This window comes from Stegostoma tigrinum, chromosome 13, assembly GCF_030684315.1.
Source record: "Stegostoma tigrinum isolate sSteTig4 chromosome 13, sSteTig4.hap1, whole genome shotgun sequence".
NCBI classification, from domain to species: domain Eukaryota; kingdom Metazoa; phylum Chordata; class Chondrichthyes; order Orectolobiformes; family Stegostomatidae; genus Stegostoma; species Stegostoma tigrinum.
The window spans coordinates 10798465-10815078 of record NC_081366.1 but is presented as its reverse complement, the minus strand read 5'-3'; the positions used below and the strand labels follow the sequence as shown (position 1 = coordinate 10815078).

Here is a 16614-nt window from a genome sequence, read left to right as displayed (position 1 = left end):
ATAAGAGACACAAAACGTCTCCGAGCCAATTTGGCATAGCTAGCTGTCATAAATAGCAATATGATCATTACAAATAATGTATATTTTGTTTGCTAATGTTGGTTCAGACATCCATGATACCAGGAAGAGCTCTGCTGCTCTCCTCTGCCATGGGATCTTTTCCATCAACCTGCAACAGCAGAGAGTGCAATGCCTCCTTTGAAATATGTGACCTCCAGCAGAGCAGCACTCCCTCAGTCCCACACTGGGGGATAACTGGATTTTCGGAGAGAAACCAAACCTACCATCTTCAAACCAAGAGCTGGGACAGAGTACTACTAACTTAGCCTGGAAATAATCAAATGAAATATTAATGGCTGTTCACAACCTTGGTGCCACTTTTGACCCAGAGAGGAGTGTTAAACCAAATACTAAGCCATCATGAAGATTGTGAAGTTAACTCCTCTATTTCATCATCCACCTTTGTTCCTGTTTCAGCTGATCTGCTGCTCCATCCCTCTTTCATGTCTTCATTTCTCTGCACTGTATTATTTTAATACACTCCTAGCTGGTCTCCCACACTGTCCCTGTCCTACTACATCCAAACTCAATTAACAAAGCAGTGCAGGGCAAAGCTAGGGCAAACAGTTTTACCGAAAATCACCAAAAATATAAGAAGTAGTAATAAAAGAGTTAATAGAAATAGACAATTGATACAACAGAGTGGGAGACAGCACAGGTACTTTGGGCTGAATGGCCTCACATAATCCTGTTTGAATTTTTATCACCCTGCAAAGCTTTGAGGATCCGTTGAATGTTGGCATGGTTCTTTACCTTGGCCTTGTTCCTGCAGCAGACTCACTTGGGGAATTCTCCATTGGACTGCTGGTATCTGCTGATAACTCATGGGGCTCTGGGTCCGGTAGTGGGATGATATAGCCGTTATTGGTGCCATTGGGCAGGCTCTCTGTACAGTTGGAGTAGATCACATTGTCGTTAACTTGGAAGAACTTAACCCCAGTGCGACCTATGGCTGGGTGATCACCCTTCAGAAAGTCTTGGTTAACCTGGGCATATTTCTAGAGGAGGTATGGGAGGATGGGAGGATAAGGGAGGAGAGGAGGGTGGGGCAGAAGAGAATAACAAACAGAAAATAAATCAACTTTGAGGCATATGATAAATTTCGCTCTATGTTTCCCCATCAACGACACCATATTTCATCATTCATAGAATCACTACAGTGTGGAAGCAGGCATTCGGCCCATTAAGGCCAAACTGACCTTCAAAAGAGCATATCACCCAGATCTGGGCTGCAGGTTTGGAAGGTGTTGTTGGAGGAGCCTTGGCAAGTTACTGCAGTGCATCTTGTAGATTGTACACTCCTGCTACTGTGTGTCAGCGATGGAGGGACTGAATGTAAGGTGATCAAGGGACTGAGTAGTGGAAGGAGTGTGTGTTGAAGGTGCAGGGGGGACTGTGTGTTGAAGGTGCAGGAGGGACTGTGTGTTGAGGGTAGACAGAGGGAATTTGTGTTGAGGGTCGGGGAGGGTGTGAGTGTTGAGTGTGGATAGAGGGCATGAGTGTTGAGGGTTGATGGAGGGAGTGAGTGTTGAGGATGGTGGAGGGAGTGAGTGTTGAATGTGGGAGAGGGAATGAGTGTTGAGGAGGGTTGGAGGGGGTGAGTGTTGAAGGTGGCGGAGGGAGTGAGAATTGAGGGTGGGAGACGGGGTGAGAATTGAGGGTGGTGGATGAGGTGCTGATCAAGAAGCTGCTTTGGCCTGAACATCCAATATACGAATGGTGTCAATACTGGCAAAGCTGGCAAGATAATATTCCAAAAATAAAATGTGCATTTCACTCAATATTATCATTACCTTCTTGTAGCCCTCACTGAGCTGGTTCCCCATGTAGGTTACTAAATTTGAAAATGAAGGTCTTTTCTCAAATTCATCATTCCAACATTTTTGCATAATTTGATATCTGAAAAATAGTTTCAAACGCAAATTATTATATGCAAGTCCCATTAGCAGCTCTAGTAAGCTTAGCATGGAGGTCAGGTCACTGATTATTATGGATTATGAGTAGTTTATTGTATTCTGAATATATTCTGGGGATGTGGGTCTCAGCATCTTTCATTGTCGTGGACAAAGTGGGTACTTTATCTGTGTACGAAGACCTGCAGTGCTGTTGGGGTGGAAGTTGTAGGACCTTGGCCCAGTGACACTGAGGGAATGGCAATATATTTCCAAATCAGAAAGGTGTGAGACTCAGAGAGGAACTTGCAGGTGAAGGTGTTCTCACACAGTATGGGTTCGGAAGCAGTTGTCTTTCCTTCTTTCTGTGGAATCTCTCCCTCACCCTCAGTCTCTCTTCTGAAGTGTGTGACATTTCCCACTCCCTCAGCCCCCTCTCCTTGCATCTCACTTTCCCTAAGTCTCCCCTTCTTTCTGCCTCCCATCACATCAGATGAGCCTCTCTCTCCTTCAGCCTCCCATCCCCTCAGGCCTCTCTCTTAGCTTCAGTGCCCCTCAGCTGCCCTCCTTCCTCAGCCACCCTCCTTCTGCAGCATGCCACTTCTGAAACCTGTAGGGCTTTCAGTCTCCCCCCTCACTCCTATGACTTGCGGGTTTTTAATAAATGGGACATGGTGATCTCCCCATCCTTCTCTCCCCCATCTGCTCCTTCAGATTTTCTATTCCAACTTTTTCAATCCAAGGAAATCTTTGTGTGCCTTCTCTTCTTCCTAATTGTCAATCATTCTTGTCTCGTCTGCTTCTGAATCAGCAGCTCCTGACTTTTACTCACATTTCATCTGAGGCGTACTGAGGTTTGGGCATTCTGTACCCATGCCTGATAGCATTGTAGAATTGGTCGTTGACAGGAAGGTCTGGATATGGTGTTCCACCTTGGAGAGAGATAGAAAGACAAAAGGCATAAATTTAAAAAGGAAACGGAGAGAGAAAATGAAAGAAGATGAAGAAGTGAGAAAGAAAAGAGTAAAGGAGAATGGAATGAAGGCAGAAGATAAGGAAGTCATTGTTATTTAGGGATCAACCACCAATTTGATGTCACCCATGTTGACGCAAGGCTCAGTCTAGTCATTAGTTCTAATTCAGAAAAGTCTTACATTTATATAACACCTTTCACAGACTTAGGATACTTTGAAGCCCTGCAGCCAATTAGAAATCCTAGAAAGCCAGGTACTGCAGCCAATTTGTGTGCAGAAAGATCCCACAAAAGCTGAGGAGACATTTTTGATATGTTAAACTCATATTGGTTGAGGGCTAAATATCGGTTCAAGATCTGAGGAGAAGGCATTTACTATTGTTTGAAAGGTCAACGGTGGGATCTTGTAAGCCAGCTGCATAGCTTTAGTTTAACCCCCTTTAATCTGGAATCTCCTTTGACAGTACTGCAGCCCTCCCTCAGTCCTGCACTCAATTATGATCTCAGGTCTCTGGAGCAGAGAAGAAAATCAACACCTTCCTGACTGAAAGAGAGTGCCATCAATTGCACCACTGCTGCTAACCAACTCATTTCCAACCACTGGATGCATCTGTGGAGCTGAGATAGTCACCGTCAAAGGCCAACTGAGAACACAGGAGGCCGATCAGCCCTCCAACACTGCTCTTCCATCTAATGGGAGCGCAGTTGATCTGTATTTTAACTCCAAATGTTGCATGATGGAGATATAACACAAATTAAGGCCAGGAGGGTTGCAAAATCAGCCTGGTCTCCCAAACACTGAAGTGCCATTTATGATGAAGGAAGTCAGAGAGGGAAGACAGATGTTAGGTTTTTGAGGGTCCTTACCAAGAGTGAAGATCTCCCAGAGGAGGACTGCGTAGGACCAGACATCGCTCAGTGTGGTGTACAGATTGTTGAAAATGCTCTCCGGTGCCATCCATTTCAGAGGCAAAAAGGTCTGGGAACCAGATCAATAAATAGTTACTAATCTGTTAGTTTCCATTTAAACAAGCAATAGTTCATAACAATTACATAATACATGTCTTAGGTGTAAGGTTAGCCTTTTTTTCATTTGTTCGCAGAAAGTGGGCATCACCGGCTGGGCCAGAATTTACCTTTCCTTAAAGAACATTGACAAATCAGATGAGCTATTGATTATTTTATTTTGATAGATTGATATTTTTTATTGTCCCGTGTACTGAAATACAGTGAAGGCACAGCAGCTAAAGTTGTAGGTAACACCAAGATAGGCAGGCAAGCGTGTTTTCAAGAAAACAGAAAGAGGTTGCAAACAGATATGGAACAAAAACAAAATTGCTGGAAAAGCTCAGCAGGTCTGCCAGCATCTGCGAAGGAGAAAACAGAGTTACCATTTCAGGTCCGAAGACCCACTGAAGAAGGGTCTTCGGTCCTGAAACGTTAACTCTGTTTTCTCCTCCACAGATGCTGCCAGACCCACTGAGCTTTTCCAGCAACTTTGTTTTTGTTCCTGATTCACAGCACCCGCAGTTCTTTTGGTTCTTATTGCAGACAGAGATGGATAGATTGAGTGAGTGGCCAAAAATCTGACAGATGGAGTACAATGTGAGAAAATGTGAAGCTGTTCCTACTGTGATAGGAAGATTAAAAAAGCAGGATATTACTTAAATAGAGAACGGCTGCAGAATTGCAAACTACAGAGGGATGAGTCACAAACTGTTAGTATACAGGCTCAGCATGTAATCAAGAAAGCTAATGGGTTGCTATCGTTTATTGTGAGTGGAACTGAACATAAAAGTAAGGATCACTTCCGAAGATGGCTCTCTGGACCTGAAACATTAACTCTGCTTTCTCTGCATTGATGCTGTCAGGCCTGCTGAGATTATCAAGCTACTTCTGATTTTGTTTATAAAAATAAGGATGCTGTGCTTTATTTAAAAAGGGCAATGGAGAGACCATACCTTGAATACTGTGTGTGGTTTCGGTCTAAGAGACCTCGTTAAAGAAGGAGATAACTGCATTTGAGGCAGTTTATGGAGGTTCAATGGACTGATAAGTGGAATGGGCTGGTTATCTTATGAGAATAGGTCAGACAGGCTGGTATTATTTTCCCTGGAGATTACAAAAGTGAAGGGTGACCTGCTTGAAGTTAAAAAGATCCTGAATGGTCTTCAAAAGGTGGATGTGGGAAGGATGATTCCTCTAGCAAGTGAGTGCAGAGCTAGGAATTAATGGTTAGCCTTTTAGGACAGAGATATGGAGAATTATTTTTTCCATAAAGGGGTTGTGAGATTTCAGGACTGTTTGCCTCAGAAGGTGGTGAAGGTAGAGTAATTGAATATTTTTAAGACAGAGGTGGGTAGATTCTTACTTGGAAAAGATTAAAGGATTTTCAGCATTAGATGGAAAGGTGGAATTCAAAACTCAAATAGATCAGTCTTGAACTTACTGAACAGCAGAGCAGGTATGAAGGAGTTGAATGGTCTACCAGTGTCAACAGTTGTTACATGCTCAAAATTGCAAGTCTAACTCGAGAGAGCAGGAGAGAAAGAGGGGAGAGAGGAAAGAGACAGATGGGGAGGGAAATAGGGAGGTAAAGAAGATAAGAGGAGGAAGGAGAAAGGGGGGGAGAAAGAATGGAGGACAAAGGACAGAGGGAATAAAGGGAGAAAGAAAGAAAAAGAAACAGATGGAGGGTGTGTATGAGTGATCAGGGGAAAGATAGAAAGCAGCAGATAAAGAGAGAAAGTGACTACTTACATTTCTATGTCATATTTCACTACCTCTGGCCATTCCTCAGTGCTTTACAACAATGAACAGCAGAGTGAGACAGAGAAATGAGGGTGAATGATTGATAAATATTTCCCGACAGTACAATTGGTGCATGATGTCATAAACCTCACAGGGATTAATTAACTCACTGCAATATTATAAGAGTATAATAATAGAAACACATAAAAGCAAATTTGAATGACTAAACAAAACAGCGATTGATCAATCAGTGAACTGATGGCTTGATTATTGATGGATCAACAAATTGAAGGATCACTGAACAGATTGATAAAGCAGCGTCAGATTGATGGAGAGGTAACAACACAGGATTAATAAGGGTAGCCACCCATTATGGAACAGTTATATCACAGAAGGAAGTCATGCAGTGTCACAGTAGTATTGTTCCTACCCTTGAACCAGGAGGCCTGTATTCAAGACCCATCTCCTATGGACATGTGTAATAACATGTCTAAGTAGATTGACTGAATATGGAGCAAATGGGGTAAGCATCTGGCAAGATGATTGATAAAGAGAGGCCACAGTTTGCAGAGAGAAAAAAAAAGTCAATGGGAAGGGCCCTCTTGGGGCACAATGGTACTGCTCCCACACCTGGACTGGGAGGACTATATTTACATCCCACTAGCTTCAGGGGTGTCTAAATCATCTCTGAAGAGGTTAATTAGAAACACAAGTTAATAAAGAAAGGTCATTCAGCCCATCCTATCTGTCACTCCTTATGGATACTGTTGGACTTACATGTCAATGCAAACTGATGCAAGAAAGATATTCATATGGATCACAATACTTGTACAAAAAGAATTTTTAGAGATATCAATAGTTACACAAAATGTGATATTCATACATATGGACAGCAATACTTATACAGTCCATGATACTTAAGCAGGTTGCTTATTAAAACAGAACATGATATTTACACAGAGGAAACTATTTCATGGACTGCGATAATAATACCATTTGTGATATTTGAGCAGATGATGAGATACTCACACTGCCTCTTGAAATATAATTGGAATCATTCATTATGTCCCGTGCTAATCCAAAGTCACAGATTTTTGCGAGTTTTCCTTCACAGATCAGTACATTCCTCGCAGCTAAATCCCGATGGACGCACTAACAAAACAAAAACATTAAAATCAATCTGCCACATCGTCACAATGATACCCCAGGAACCCAGTGATATCATCAGGAATTGGAAGAGGGGATCCCAGTGACATTATCAGGTGTGACAGCCAAGGGATTCCCCAGAAATCTAACGATGTCATCAGGAATGACAGCATACTTGAGACTTTCAAGTGGTGCACTGCACTCACCTGGTTCAACCCGGTTTTAATATCCTTCAGGGAAGGAAATCTGCTGACCTCACCTGGTCTGGCCTATAGGTGAATTCCAGACCCACTGCAATGTATTTTACTCTCAACTGCCCTCTGAAATGGCCTAACAAGCTATTCAGTTTTATCAATTGTGACAAAATCTCAACCGGACAGACCACCTGACACTGACCTAGGCACCAGAAACAACAATGGTAGAAACAACCCTGTTGACCCTGCAAAGTCCTCCTGACTAACATCTGGGGGATGGAGCCAAAATGGGGAGTGCTATCTCACAGAGTAAAAAAGCAATAGCCTGACATAGTCATGCTCACGGAATCATACCTTATATACGGTGTCCCAGACACTACCGTCACCATTCCTGGATATACACTGACCCATTGACAGGACAGACCCAGCACAGGTGGTGGCACAGTGGTATAAAGGGAGTTTCCCTGGGAATCCTCAACTTTGATCCCACAAAATCTCCTGGGTTGAGGTAAACAATAGGCAAGGAAACCTCCTACTGATTGCCACATACTGTTCTGTCTCATCTGATGAATCGGTACTCCTCTATGCTGAACAACACTTGGAGGAAACACTGTCGATGGCAAAGGGGCAATATCCGCCAGCAAGGGTAGCTTGGCATCGCTACTACTGATCGAGCCCAAAAGAACATAGCTGCTACATTGGGTTTGTGCCAGGTGGTGAGTTAACCAACAAGATGGAAAAGCATACTTGACCTCATGCTTACCATTCTGCCGACTGTGAATGTATCCGTCCATGACAGTATCGGTGAGAGTGACTACTGCATAGTCCTTGTGGGGATGAAGTCCTGCCTTTGCACTGAGAACAACCTCCATTGTGTTGTGTGGCACTATCACCGTGCTCAATGGGACAGACTTCAAACTGATCTAGCAACTCAAGACTGTGAGGCTCTGTGACGCACTGTGGGCCATCAACAGTAGCAGAATTGTACTCCAGCACAATCTGTAGCCTCATGGTCCAGCATATTCCCCACTCAACCATTTCCATCAAGCCAGGGGATCAACTCTGGTTCAATGGAGAGTGCAGGAGGGCATGCCAGGAGCAGCACCAGGCATACCTGAAGATGAGGTGTCAACCTGGTGAAGCCACCAAACCAGACTACTTGCATGCCAAACAGCATAAGCAGCAAGTGATCGACATTGTGACCCTCAATCAACAGATCAGATCAAGCTCTGCAATCCTGCCACATCCAGTCATGAATGGTGATGGACAATTAAACAACTCACCAGAGGAGGAGGCTCCACAAATATCCCCGTCCTCATTGATGGAAGGACCCAACACATCATTGCAAAAAGATAAGGCTAAAGCATTCACAGCAATTTTCAGCTGGAAGTGCCGAGTGCAATAGCCATCTCGGCTCCTCCAGTGGTTCCCAAAATCAAATGTATCAGTTTTCAGCCAATTTGATTCACTCCACGTGACGTCAAGAAATGGTTGGAAGCACTGGACACTGCAAAAGTTATGGGTCCTGACAACATTCTGGCAACAGTACTGAAGATTTGTGCTCCAGAGCTTGCTGCTCCCCTATCAAGCTCCTCCTGTATAGTTACAACACTGGCATCTACCAGACAATGTGGAAAATTGCCCAGGTATGCCCTGTACACAAACTCCAGATGGTTCCTTGCATAACCAACTCAAGAAACAGCATATCCCATAATCAGGGTCACCACTCCTTCAGAAATGGACTGTGGTCTCTGGGGATTAATGAGCAATCTTTGGGATGGCTGTGTGGAGAAATCAAGGACAAAAGTCTTGAAGGCATTACGTTTTTATACCTTAAGAAGTGTTCCATTTGACTGAAAAGAAAACTGGGGCAGGTCAAATCCAACCTGGCTAATTCCTGCCCCATCAGTCTACTCTCAATCATCATTAAAATGTCATCAATAGTTCTATCAAGAAAATCCGGCTCAGCAATAACCTGCTTAGTGTTGCCAAGTTTGTCAAGGCCACTCAGCTCCTGACCTCATTACAGCCTTGGTCGAAACATGGATAAAAGAGCTGAATTCTAGAGGTCAGGTGAGAGTGACAGCTCTTGACATCAAGGCTGCATTCAACTAATGTGAGATCCAAGAGCCCGACCAAAATGGAACCAATGGGAATCAGGGGGCAAAATCTCTGCTGGAGGGTGTCATAGCTGGCACATAAGAAGATGGTTGTGGTTGTTTGAGGTCAGCCATCTCAGCTCTACATCACTGCAGGAGTTCCTCAGGGTAGTGTCCGAGGCTCAACCATCCACAGCTATTTCATCAATGATCCTTCCTCCAACTTAAGGTCAGAAGTGTAGACATTCGTCAACAGTTGCACAACATTCATCACCATTACGTTTGGTCTCAGTGCGTGAAAATGATGGCACAGACCCCATCAGACACACTAGGCAGCGGCAGACACAAACACATACATGGGGGCAGAGAGAAAGAGACAAGAACAGAGACAGAAAGAAAGAGAAAGACTGAGACAGAAAGAGAAAAGCATGGAGAGAGAAAGAAGGAGATAGAGACAGAAAGAAAGGTAGAGAGGTAGACATACAGAAAGAGATAGACAGGGAGAGAGAAAGACAGGGAAGGTGAAAGAGAGAAACTGAAACAGAGACAGACAGACAGGCAAAGAGTGAAAGAGAAAGCAAGCAGAAAGATTGGAAGAGAGTGACACAGACCGAGAAATTCAGAACGTGGAAAGACAGTAGACAGGAAGACACAAATAGAAACAGAAATGTGGAACCACAGATTTGAACGGCTTACATTTTTCAATGATAGGAATTCCATTCCTTGTGCCACCTGATAACTGATTCCAACCAGGTCCATGTAGCTCAGGACCGGAGACTCGCTGATCAGTAGTTTATCCTCTGTGACCTCGTGCTCTTTCAAAAAAAAAAGACAGGACTGTGTAAGGGCCTTGCAATCATAATGAAATTTCATTTTTCTGAAGCAGATCAATTTATGCAACAAATAACCAATTAGTTTGACTTTGGTTGCTTGCTGTTATGTAGTCCTGCAGCCATCTTATGCATAGCAAGATCACATAGCCACCACATGCAGCTAACCTGTGCTTCACTGTTGCTGAGGTTGTCAGACACATCTTACCTTAGGATTTGGGGAGAATCAAAGGTTTCCTTATCATACCTGGGGTCTTTAATGTCCTTTTAACCCCCCAGATGGTTCCTTGCATTACCAACTCAAGAAACAGCATATCCTATAATCAGGGTCACCACTCCTTCAGGAATGGACTGTGGTCTCTTGGGATTAATTGATCAATCTTTGGGATGGCTGTGTGGAGAAATCAAGGACAAAAGTCCTGAAGGCATTACGTTTTTATACCTTAAGAAGTGTCCCATTTGACTGAAAAGAAAACTGGGGCAGTCATGTCAGGATGATGATGTTCTTCATAATCACTTTGAAGTAATACTGGATGTTCTAATGTAGGAAACAAAACGACTAATCTGACAGCAGCAAACAGCAACACAATAATGACTAGATCACTTTATTTGATCTGGGAGGGAGCTCTCTTGTTTGCCTTGGTTTAGTGATAACACTCTCATGTCCGAGTTAGAATGTTGTGGTCCCGTTCCAGGCCTCTGGGCACCAACTGCAGACTAACACCCTTGATGCAGAACTGACAGAATGCAACTCTGTTGGAGGTGCCCTCTCTTTCTGGGGGGATTTTTAACCAGATCCCCCTGCTACCCATGACTATAAAAGATCAGAAACTGAACTGAACCAGCAGTATGATTACAGGGTCAGGCCAGAGCCTGGGAATTCTGTCACAAGTAACTCACTTTTTGACTACAGTAAGTCTGCCCAGCATTTACAAGGCAACAGGTCAGGGGTGTGATGGTAATTGCCACTGCTTTGATGAATGAAGCTCCAGGAGCACTCAAGGAGCTCAAATCAACTAGGACAAAGTAGTTTGCTTGATTGACATTACCACCCAACACCTTCAACAATCATGCCCTCCACCATCAAGAAACATTAGCAGCAGTGTGTGCCATCCACAAGATGCACTGCAGAAATTCGTTACGTCTCCTTAGACGGAGACTTCTAAATCTGTCATCTGGAAGGGCAAGAGCAGCAGATGTATGGCTACTCACCATCCTGACTTGGAAATATATTGCCGTTCTTTCACTGTCATTGGGTCAAAATCCTGGAATTCCCTCCCTAAGGGCATTTTGGGTCAACCTACAGCACATCATATGCAACAGTTCAAGTAAACAGCTCATTACCACCTTCTCAAGGGGACACGCAAATACCCCATAAAAAAATTAGAAGCATTGTTGATTGTGAGGTTTTGCTCTGCAAAAAATCTGTCACAATTCCCACATGAAGATGTGAAAGGAATATAAAAATACAGATCACTCCTTGACCCTCCAATTGTTCAGGTGGAGTTTGAAACTTCCCGGTTTCACACAGTCGGAAAGGACCTCTTTGATGTTTCAAATATATTCATTGACATCTCTTGTTCATTAAATCTGCACAAGCAACAGCCTGCAGTGTAAAGCAGCTGCCAGTTAGTGGCAGTCACGGTTTGTAGTTCAGGAGGAAAGGAGCAGAGACAATGGAGAAGGCGCAGAAAGGGAGTCAGAGAGATAGAGTCTGGTATAGGTAATGATTGAGAGAATGAGATTGAGATTGAGAGAGATAGAGAGAAAGGTAGGCATAGATAGGGATCGAAGGATTAAGAGAGAGAGAGAATTACCAGTGGCTGTCCTGCGAGTAGTTGCATGTTCTACACAAAACACTCGAACAAAATAGTACAAGATAAAGAGGTGGTGACTGAAAGAGAGTGGGGGAGATAAAGGAAATTGTGGAGGCGAGAGGCAGAGGGTGAGCTAATAGTGACAGAAGAGAGGGGTTGGGAGAGGATGTATGAGGGGAGGGGTGGGAGAGAGAAGGGTTTAGGACAGAGACAGGTGGGAGAGAAAGGGTTTGGAGTGTGGCAGAGGGCAGCAGGAGAGAGAGAGGTTGGCGTGTGGAAAAGAGAGGCAGATAGGGGGCGGAGAGAGACAGCGGACAGTGTTGGGAAGAGAGAGAGTGTGAGGGAGGGAGAATGGTGTAGGAGAGGAGGGGTGGAAGAGGAAGATAGGTCAGCACCTGATAACCAGGCTTTGGGGCTTTAGGGGCCTCAGGTTAGGAGCTGGGAACCAGGATCTCTGAATTTTCTCTCTTACTCAGAGAATAGTGAGGGGAGAGGGAGAGGGAGAGGGAGTGGGAGAGAAGAATGAAGTGAAGGAGACAGGGGAAGATATAGGCAGTGGGTGAGGAAACTGGAAGGGAACAGGAGAGAAGGGGCAGGATAGAAGGAAGTGGCAGGAGAGTACGGAGGGGCAGGTGACGGGACAGAGAGAAAGAGCGAGGGGAAAAGAAGGAGAGAAAAAGACAGAAAAAGAGAAAGAAACATGACAAGGCGGTTTAGGAGGGAGGTTGAGGTTAGAGAGTGAGGGGAGTTACCAGTTGGGGGGCTCATCTCCTGTGAGTATGGCCTGTCGTAATCAGGGTGTTCGATATCAGCATAGTTTGGTTCATGTTTAGCCTCCAGCATTGGCATGTACTCAAGCTGCTCATCTTTAGTCATGTCCATGTATCCTCCATCATTCTCAAATGCCAGGGCCACGTAACTGTGGGTGAGGGTGAGAGGGGTGAGGAGTGAAAGACAGTAAGAATGATCATTATCGTGAACGATACAGTACAAGGACCTGCTTCCCTGTTGGTGAAATAAAAACCACATAACAGGGAAGCACAGAATGAACCCACTCAATCCACTGTTTCTCTCTGGAAGGGCTATCTCATGAGTCTCATACTCCTCTCTCCCTGCATCTCTGTAAATAATAATTTAACATTGAATGCGTTCTGTTTTCTCCAGTCCCCTTTTCAAAACTGTAATGTAATGTTTCCACTGCCCTTTCAGGCAGCACCTTCAGGATCACACCAACTCACTGGGTAAAATAAACCCTTCCTTCTCTGGTCCTTTGGCCATTTCCATCAAAAATTGGTTTGAGTGTGCCGTCGAGGTCCATGGCTAATGTGAATAAGTCAACCTCAGCTCTCTATGTATCTATGAGGAGGAGGGGGTTTTAAATCAGGGAGCTTTCCCTGACCCTTCATCCAACAAGTCCCAGAATTGTCCCAGATTTTGGCAACGCCGCTGCTCGAAGGATGTGCTGGTGTATCTTGGTGGGCCTTTGGCAGGTTATGGCAATTGTGGATTTTAAGGTTTAATGGAATTTCCTGTTGCAGTTCTCAAACTGTTAACCCCTAACATTTACTGTATTGTCTATTGCAAACATTGACTAGAATAAAGGACCGGGAGCATACCAGAGACCAGTGTACAGAGTGAGAGAGAGAGAGAAATGATTGTGCAGAAAGAGTGACAGTGCAACGAGAGACAAGTGGGGAGGTGATGCGCCCTAGTGGTATTACTGTTTGACTGTTAGTGCAAAGATTCAGGTAATGTTCTGGGCAGCTGTGCCAAATCCTGCCACGGCAGATAGTGCAATTTGATTTCAATTTAAGAAGAAAATCTGGAATTAAGAATCTAATGATGACCATGTATCCATTGTCGATTGTTTGAAAAACCCGTCCAGTTCACTACTGTCCTTTAGGGAAGGAAACCTGCTGCCCCTACCCAGTCAGTCTGGCCTACATGTGACTCTAGAACCGCAGTGATGTGGTTGACTTTTAACTGCCTTCTGGGCAATTAGGGATGGGCAATAAATGCTGGCCTAGCCAGCGATACCCACAACCTGTGAATAAATAAAAAAAAGTGGACAGAGAGACAGATGACCACAAACAGAGAAACAATTGCACAGAGAGGGCCCTGCATGCTGAGAGATGTGTTGCAGCCTATAAAACATGAAGAGTGGTGTCTAACTGCAACTGCAGGAAGTCAGGAGGATGGGTTGGTCTCTCTAACCCGTGGGGTTTGACACTGTTCTGACTACTTCTGGAACAGAGCCAAAACAAATTCCAAGAAAAATAGAAATTGAGAATCGGAAACTATTTCCACAATTACACACAGGATAGAAATAACTGGTCATTTGCATAGGTTGTGTTAGGAATTCAAACGCCCTTCATTGTTACTCTGAAGCCTGGCTTAGAAATGTTACTAATCCCTTCAGTTTGATCCACAAAATTCTCCCAGAACAAAACTGCTGATGAGAGGGAACGTCACAACTTAAAATCTCAGTTATTTTCTGAATCCTCTTTATGCTAAATTTCCTTAAAGGATGATACTGTAAAACAGGAATGATTGAGGGGGATAACGAAAAACTTTCCCATTGTCAGGAATCCAACATTTGGGCTGGTATTTGACTGTCCAATCTGTATGGTGCCAATCACAGTCAGTACAGTACTCAGCCAAGTCTGAATATGATGGAGTATTACATGCAGTTTTGCTCTCCCTACCTAAGAAATGACATTAGAGATAGTAGGAACTGCTGAGGCTGGAGTCTGAGATAACACAGTGTAGAGCTGGATGAACACAGCAGGCCAGGCAGCATCAGAGGAGCAGGAAGGCTGATGTTTCAGGTTGGCAATTTTCTGAAGAAGGGTACAGACCCAAAACGTCAGCCTTCCTGCTCCTCTGATGCTGCATGGCCTGCTGTGTTCATCCAGCTCCACACCTTGTTATCTAAGAAATGATATACTTGCCATAGAGGGTGTACTGCAGAGGTTCCCTAGGCTGACACAGGGGATGGTAGGACTGTCCTGTGAGGACAGATTAGTTTGATTGGGCCTATATTCACTCAAGTTTAGAAGACTGAAGGGGGACCTATATAAAATTACAACAGGGCTGGACAGATTAGATGCAGAGAGATGTTTTCCCCAATTGGCGAGTCTAGAATAGAGGACAGAGTCTCAGAATACTGGATAGATTATTTAGGACTGAGATGAAGAAATTTCCTTTTATTCAAAGTATGGCAAACCTGTAGGATTCTCCACAACAAAAGGCTGTGGAGGCTAATTTACTGAATATATTCAAGAAAGAGAAAGATAAAGGCATCAAAGGGTATGGGGAGAAAGTGGGAACATGGCGTGAGATTGAAGATCGGCTATGATCATACTGAATGGTGGTGTCATTTGAATAAATAAGCTTCATTTATTCCTCTATATTAAAGTGAATTGAAGCACAATTATATTTTGTTTTGTTGTCATGTAAATAGCTTGATTCCTTAAGCGTAAGCCTTTTGTTTAGGAAAAAAGAGGGGATGTTGTTACTTGATGAGCATGTATCTTTAAGGAGACATATCTTAAACCACTGACAATGATTACTTACTTGGACAGGATGATATATATATTGGTCCCATGACTTATCAGTATGTTGCCATCAGCAGGTCACAAATCAGATTAGTGTTGCAATAAATCTACCTGACCTTCAAATAAATAATCTTTATTATTATTTCACCAATTCTGGGTGTGCCTTGACATCAAAGAGAATAAGGATGGAACAGGGTGGGCAGGAATTGGCACTTGATGGGACAAAGTTGTAACTGTCACTCTTTGACCTTCTTAATTGTCTTCTATTTTAAAATTCTGATGATTCGTTTCAAATCCCTCCACAGCCTTGTTCCTCCCACTCTCCTCCAGCTCACAACTTCCAAAATATCTGCACTCCTCAAATTTTGGCCTCTTGTACATCCTTGCTTGTTCTTTCTGCATCACTGGTGGTCATGCCTTCAGCTGCCCAGGTCTCAAGCTCTGGAATTCTCTCCCGGAACTTCCTTCCCTGCCCTTTATTCATGTTAAGGCCTACCTCTTTGGCTGTTTTCAATATTCGCACTTGGAATGTGGGCATGAACGACAAGGCCAGCATTTGTTACCAAACCCTAAATGCCCTTGAAGTGATGGTGGTGATCTGAGTTCTCAAAGTGCCGCTGACTATCTATTTCTCAAAGACAGTGAGGAACTGGCATCAAACATTGTGCCTTGGCTAAATGTCCTCATCTCACGGAATCATAAAAAACAGAAGGCCCGCCAACTCTCCTGGCTGTTTTGCTCTTTTGAAGGTGCCATACAAATTGACGTTGCTGTATTTGAATGGAAAAAGGCAGCATTACCTCTTCATCCTCTCGTTGTAGGAGTTTGTGATGACGTTGCTTGACTCTCTCTGTCCTTTGTCAGCGTAGTGTTGTAGGAAGGTATGTTTGTTCCTGTACAGATAATCCACTAGATCGCCATGGCGACAGTACTCGGTAATGATGTAGATTGGACCTGCCCAATACAAATTCAAAATCTCTCACCGAGCTTAAGGAATCCATCAGCATCTCCCCATCACAGTCTGATTGGTCAGTCCCTGTTACAGTGCCTCTGTCACACACTCTCAGACTGTGGACAGAACTGGGGGAAACTCTGGTCTTCCCAGACTGATCATCTCTCCTTACAGTTTTGACTCCAAAATTAACATTACAGCAATAACATCTGCTTAATCATCAAAATCAGATTCGCTCATGAAATATTGGATACTGTACTTGGAGTACGTTCAGTTTTGGCTCCATTATCACAACAAGGATATTGAAAGGGCTGAAGAGCAGCTTCCTGATCTATCACGGTTC

General features: G+C 43.9%; 1 protein-coding gene across 1 annotated transcript in view; it reads right to left on the bottom strand.

Moving 5' to 3' along the window:
- The window catches only part of pdgfrb (platelet-derived growth factor receptor, beta polypeptide), a 93241-nt gene that overhangs the window by 4331 nt on the left and 72296 nt on the right, over positions 1-16614 (bottom strand). The window contains exons 15-22 of the mRNA XM_059650560.1: positions 16120-16273; positions 12515-12681; positions 9812-9930; positions 6706-6828; positions 3793-3904; positions 2785-2884; positions 1854-1959; positions 814-1058 (exon numbers count right to left, since the gene is read on the bottom strand). Of these exons, the coding sequence (XP_059506543.1) occupies positions 814-1058; positions 1854-1959; positions 2785-2884; positions 3793-3904; positions 6706-6828; positions 9812-9930; positions 12515-12681; positions 16120-16273 (1126 nt within the window). The remainder of the gene's footprint in view (positions 1-813; positions 1059-1853; positions 1960-2784; positions 2885-3792; positions 3905-6705; positions 6829-9811; positions 9931-12514; positions 12682-16119; positions 16274-16614) is intronic.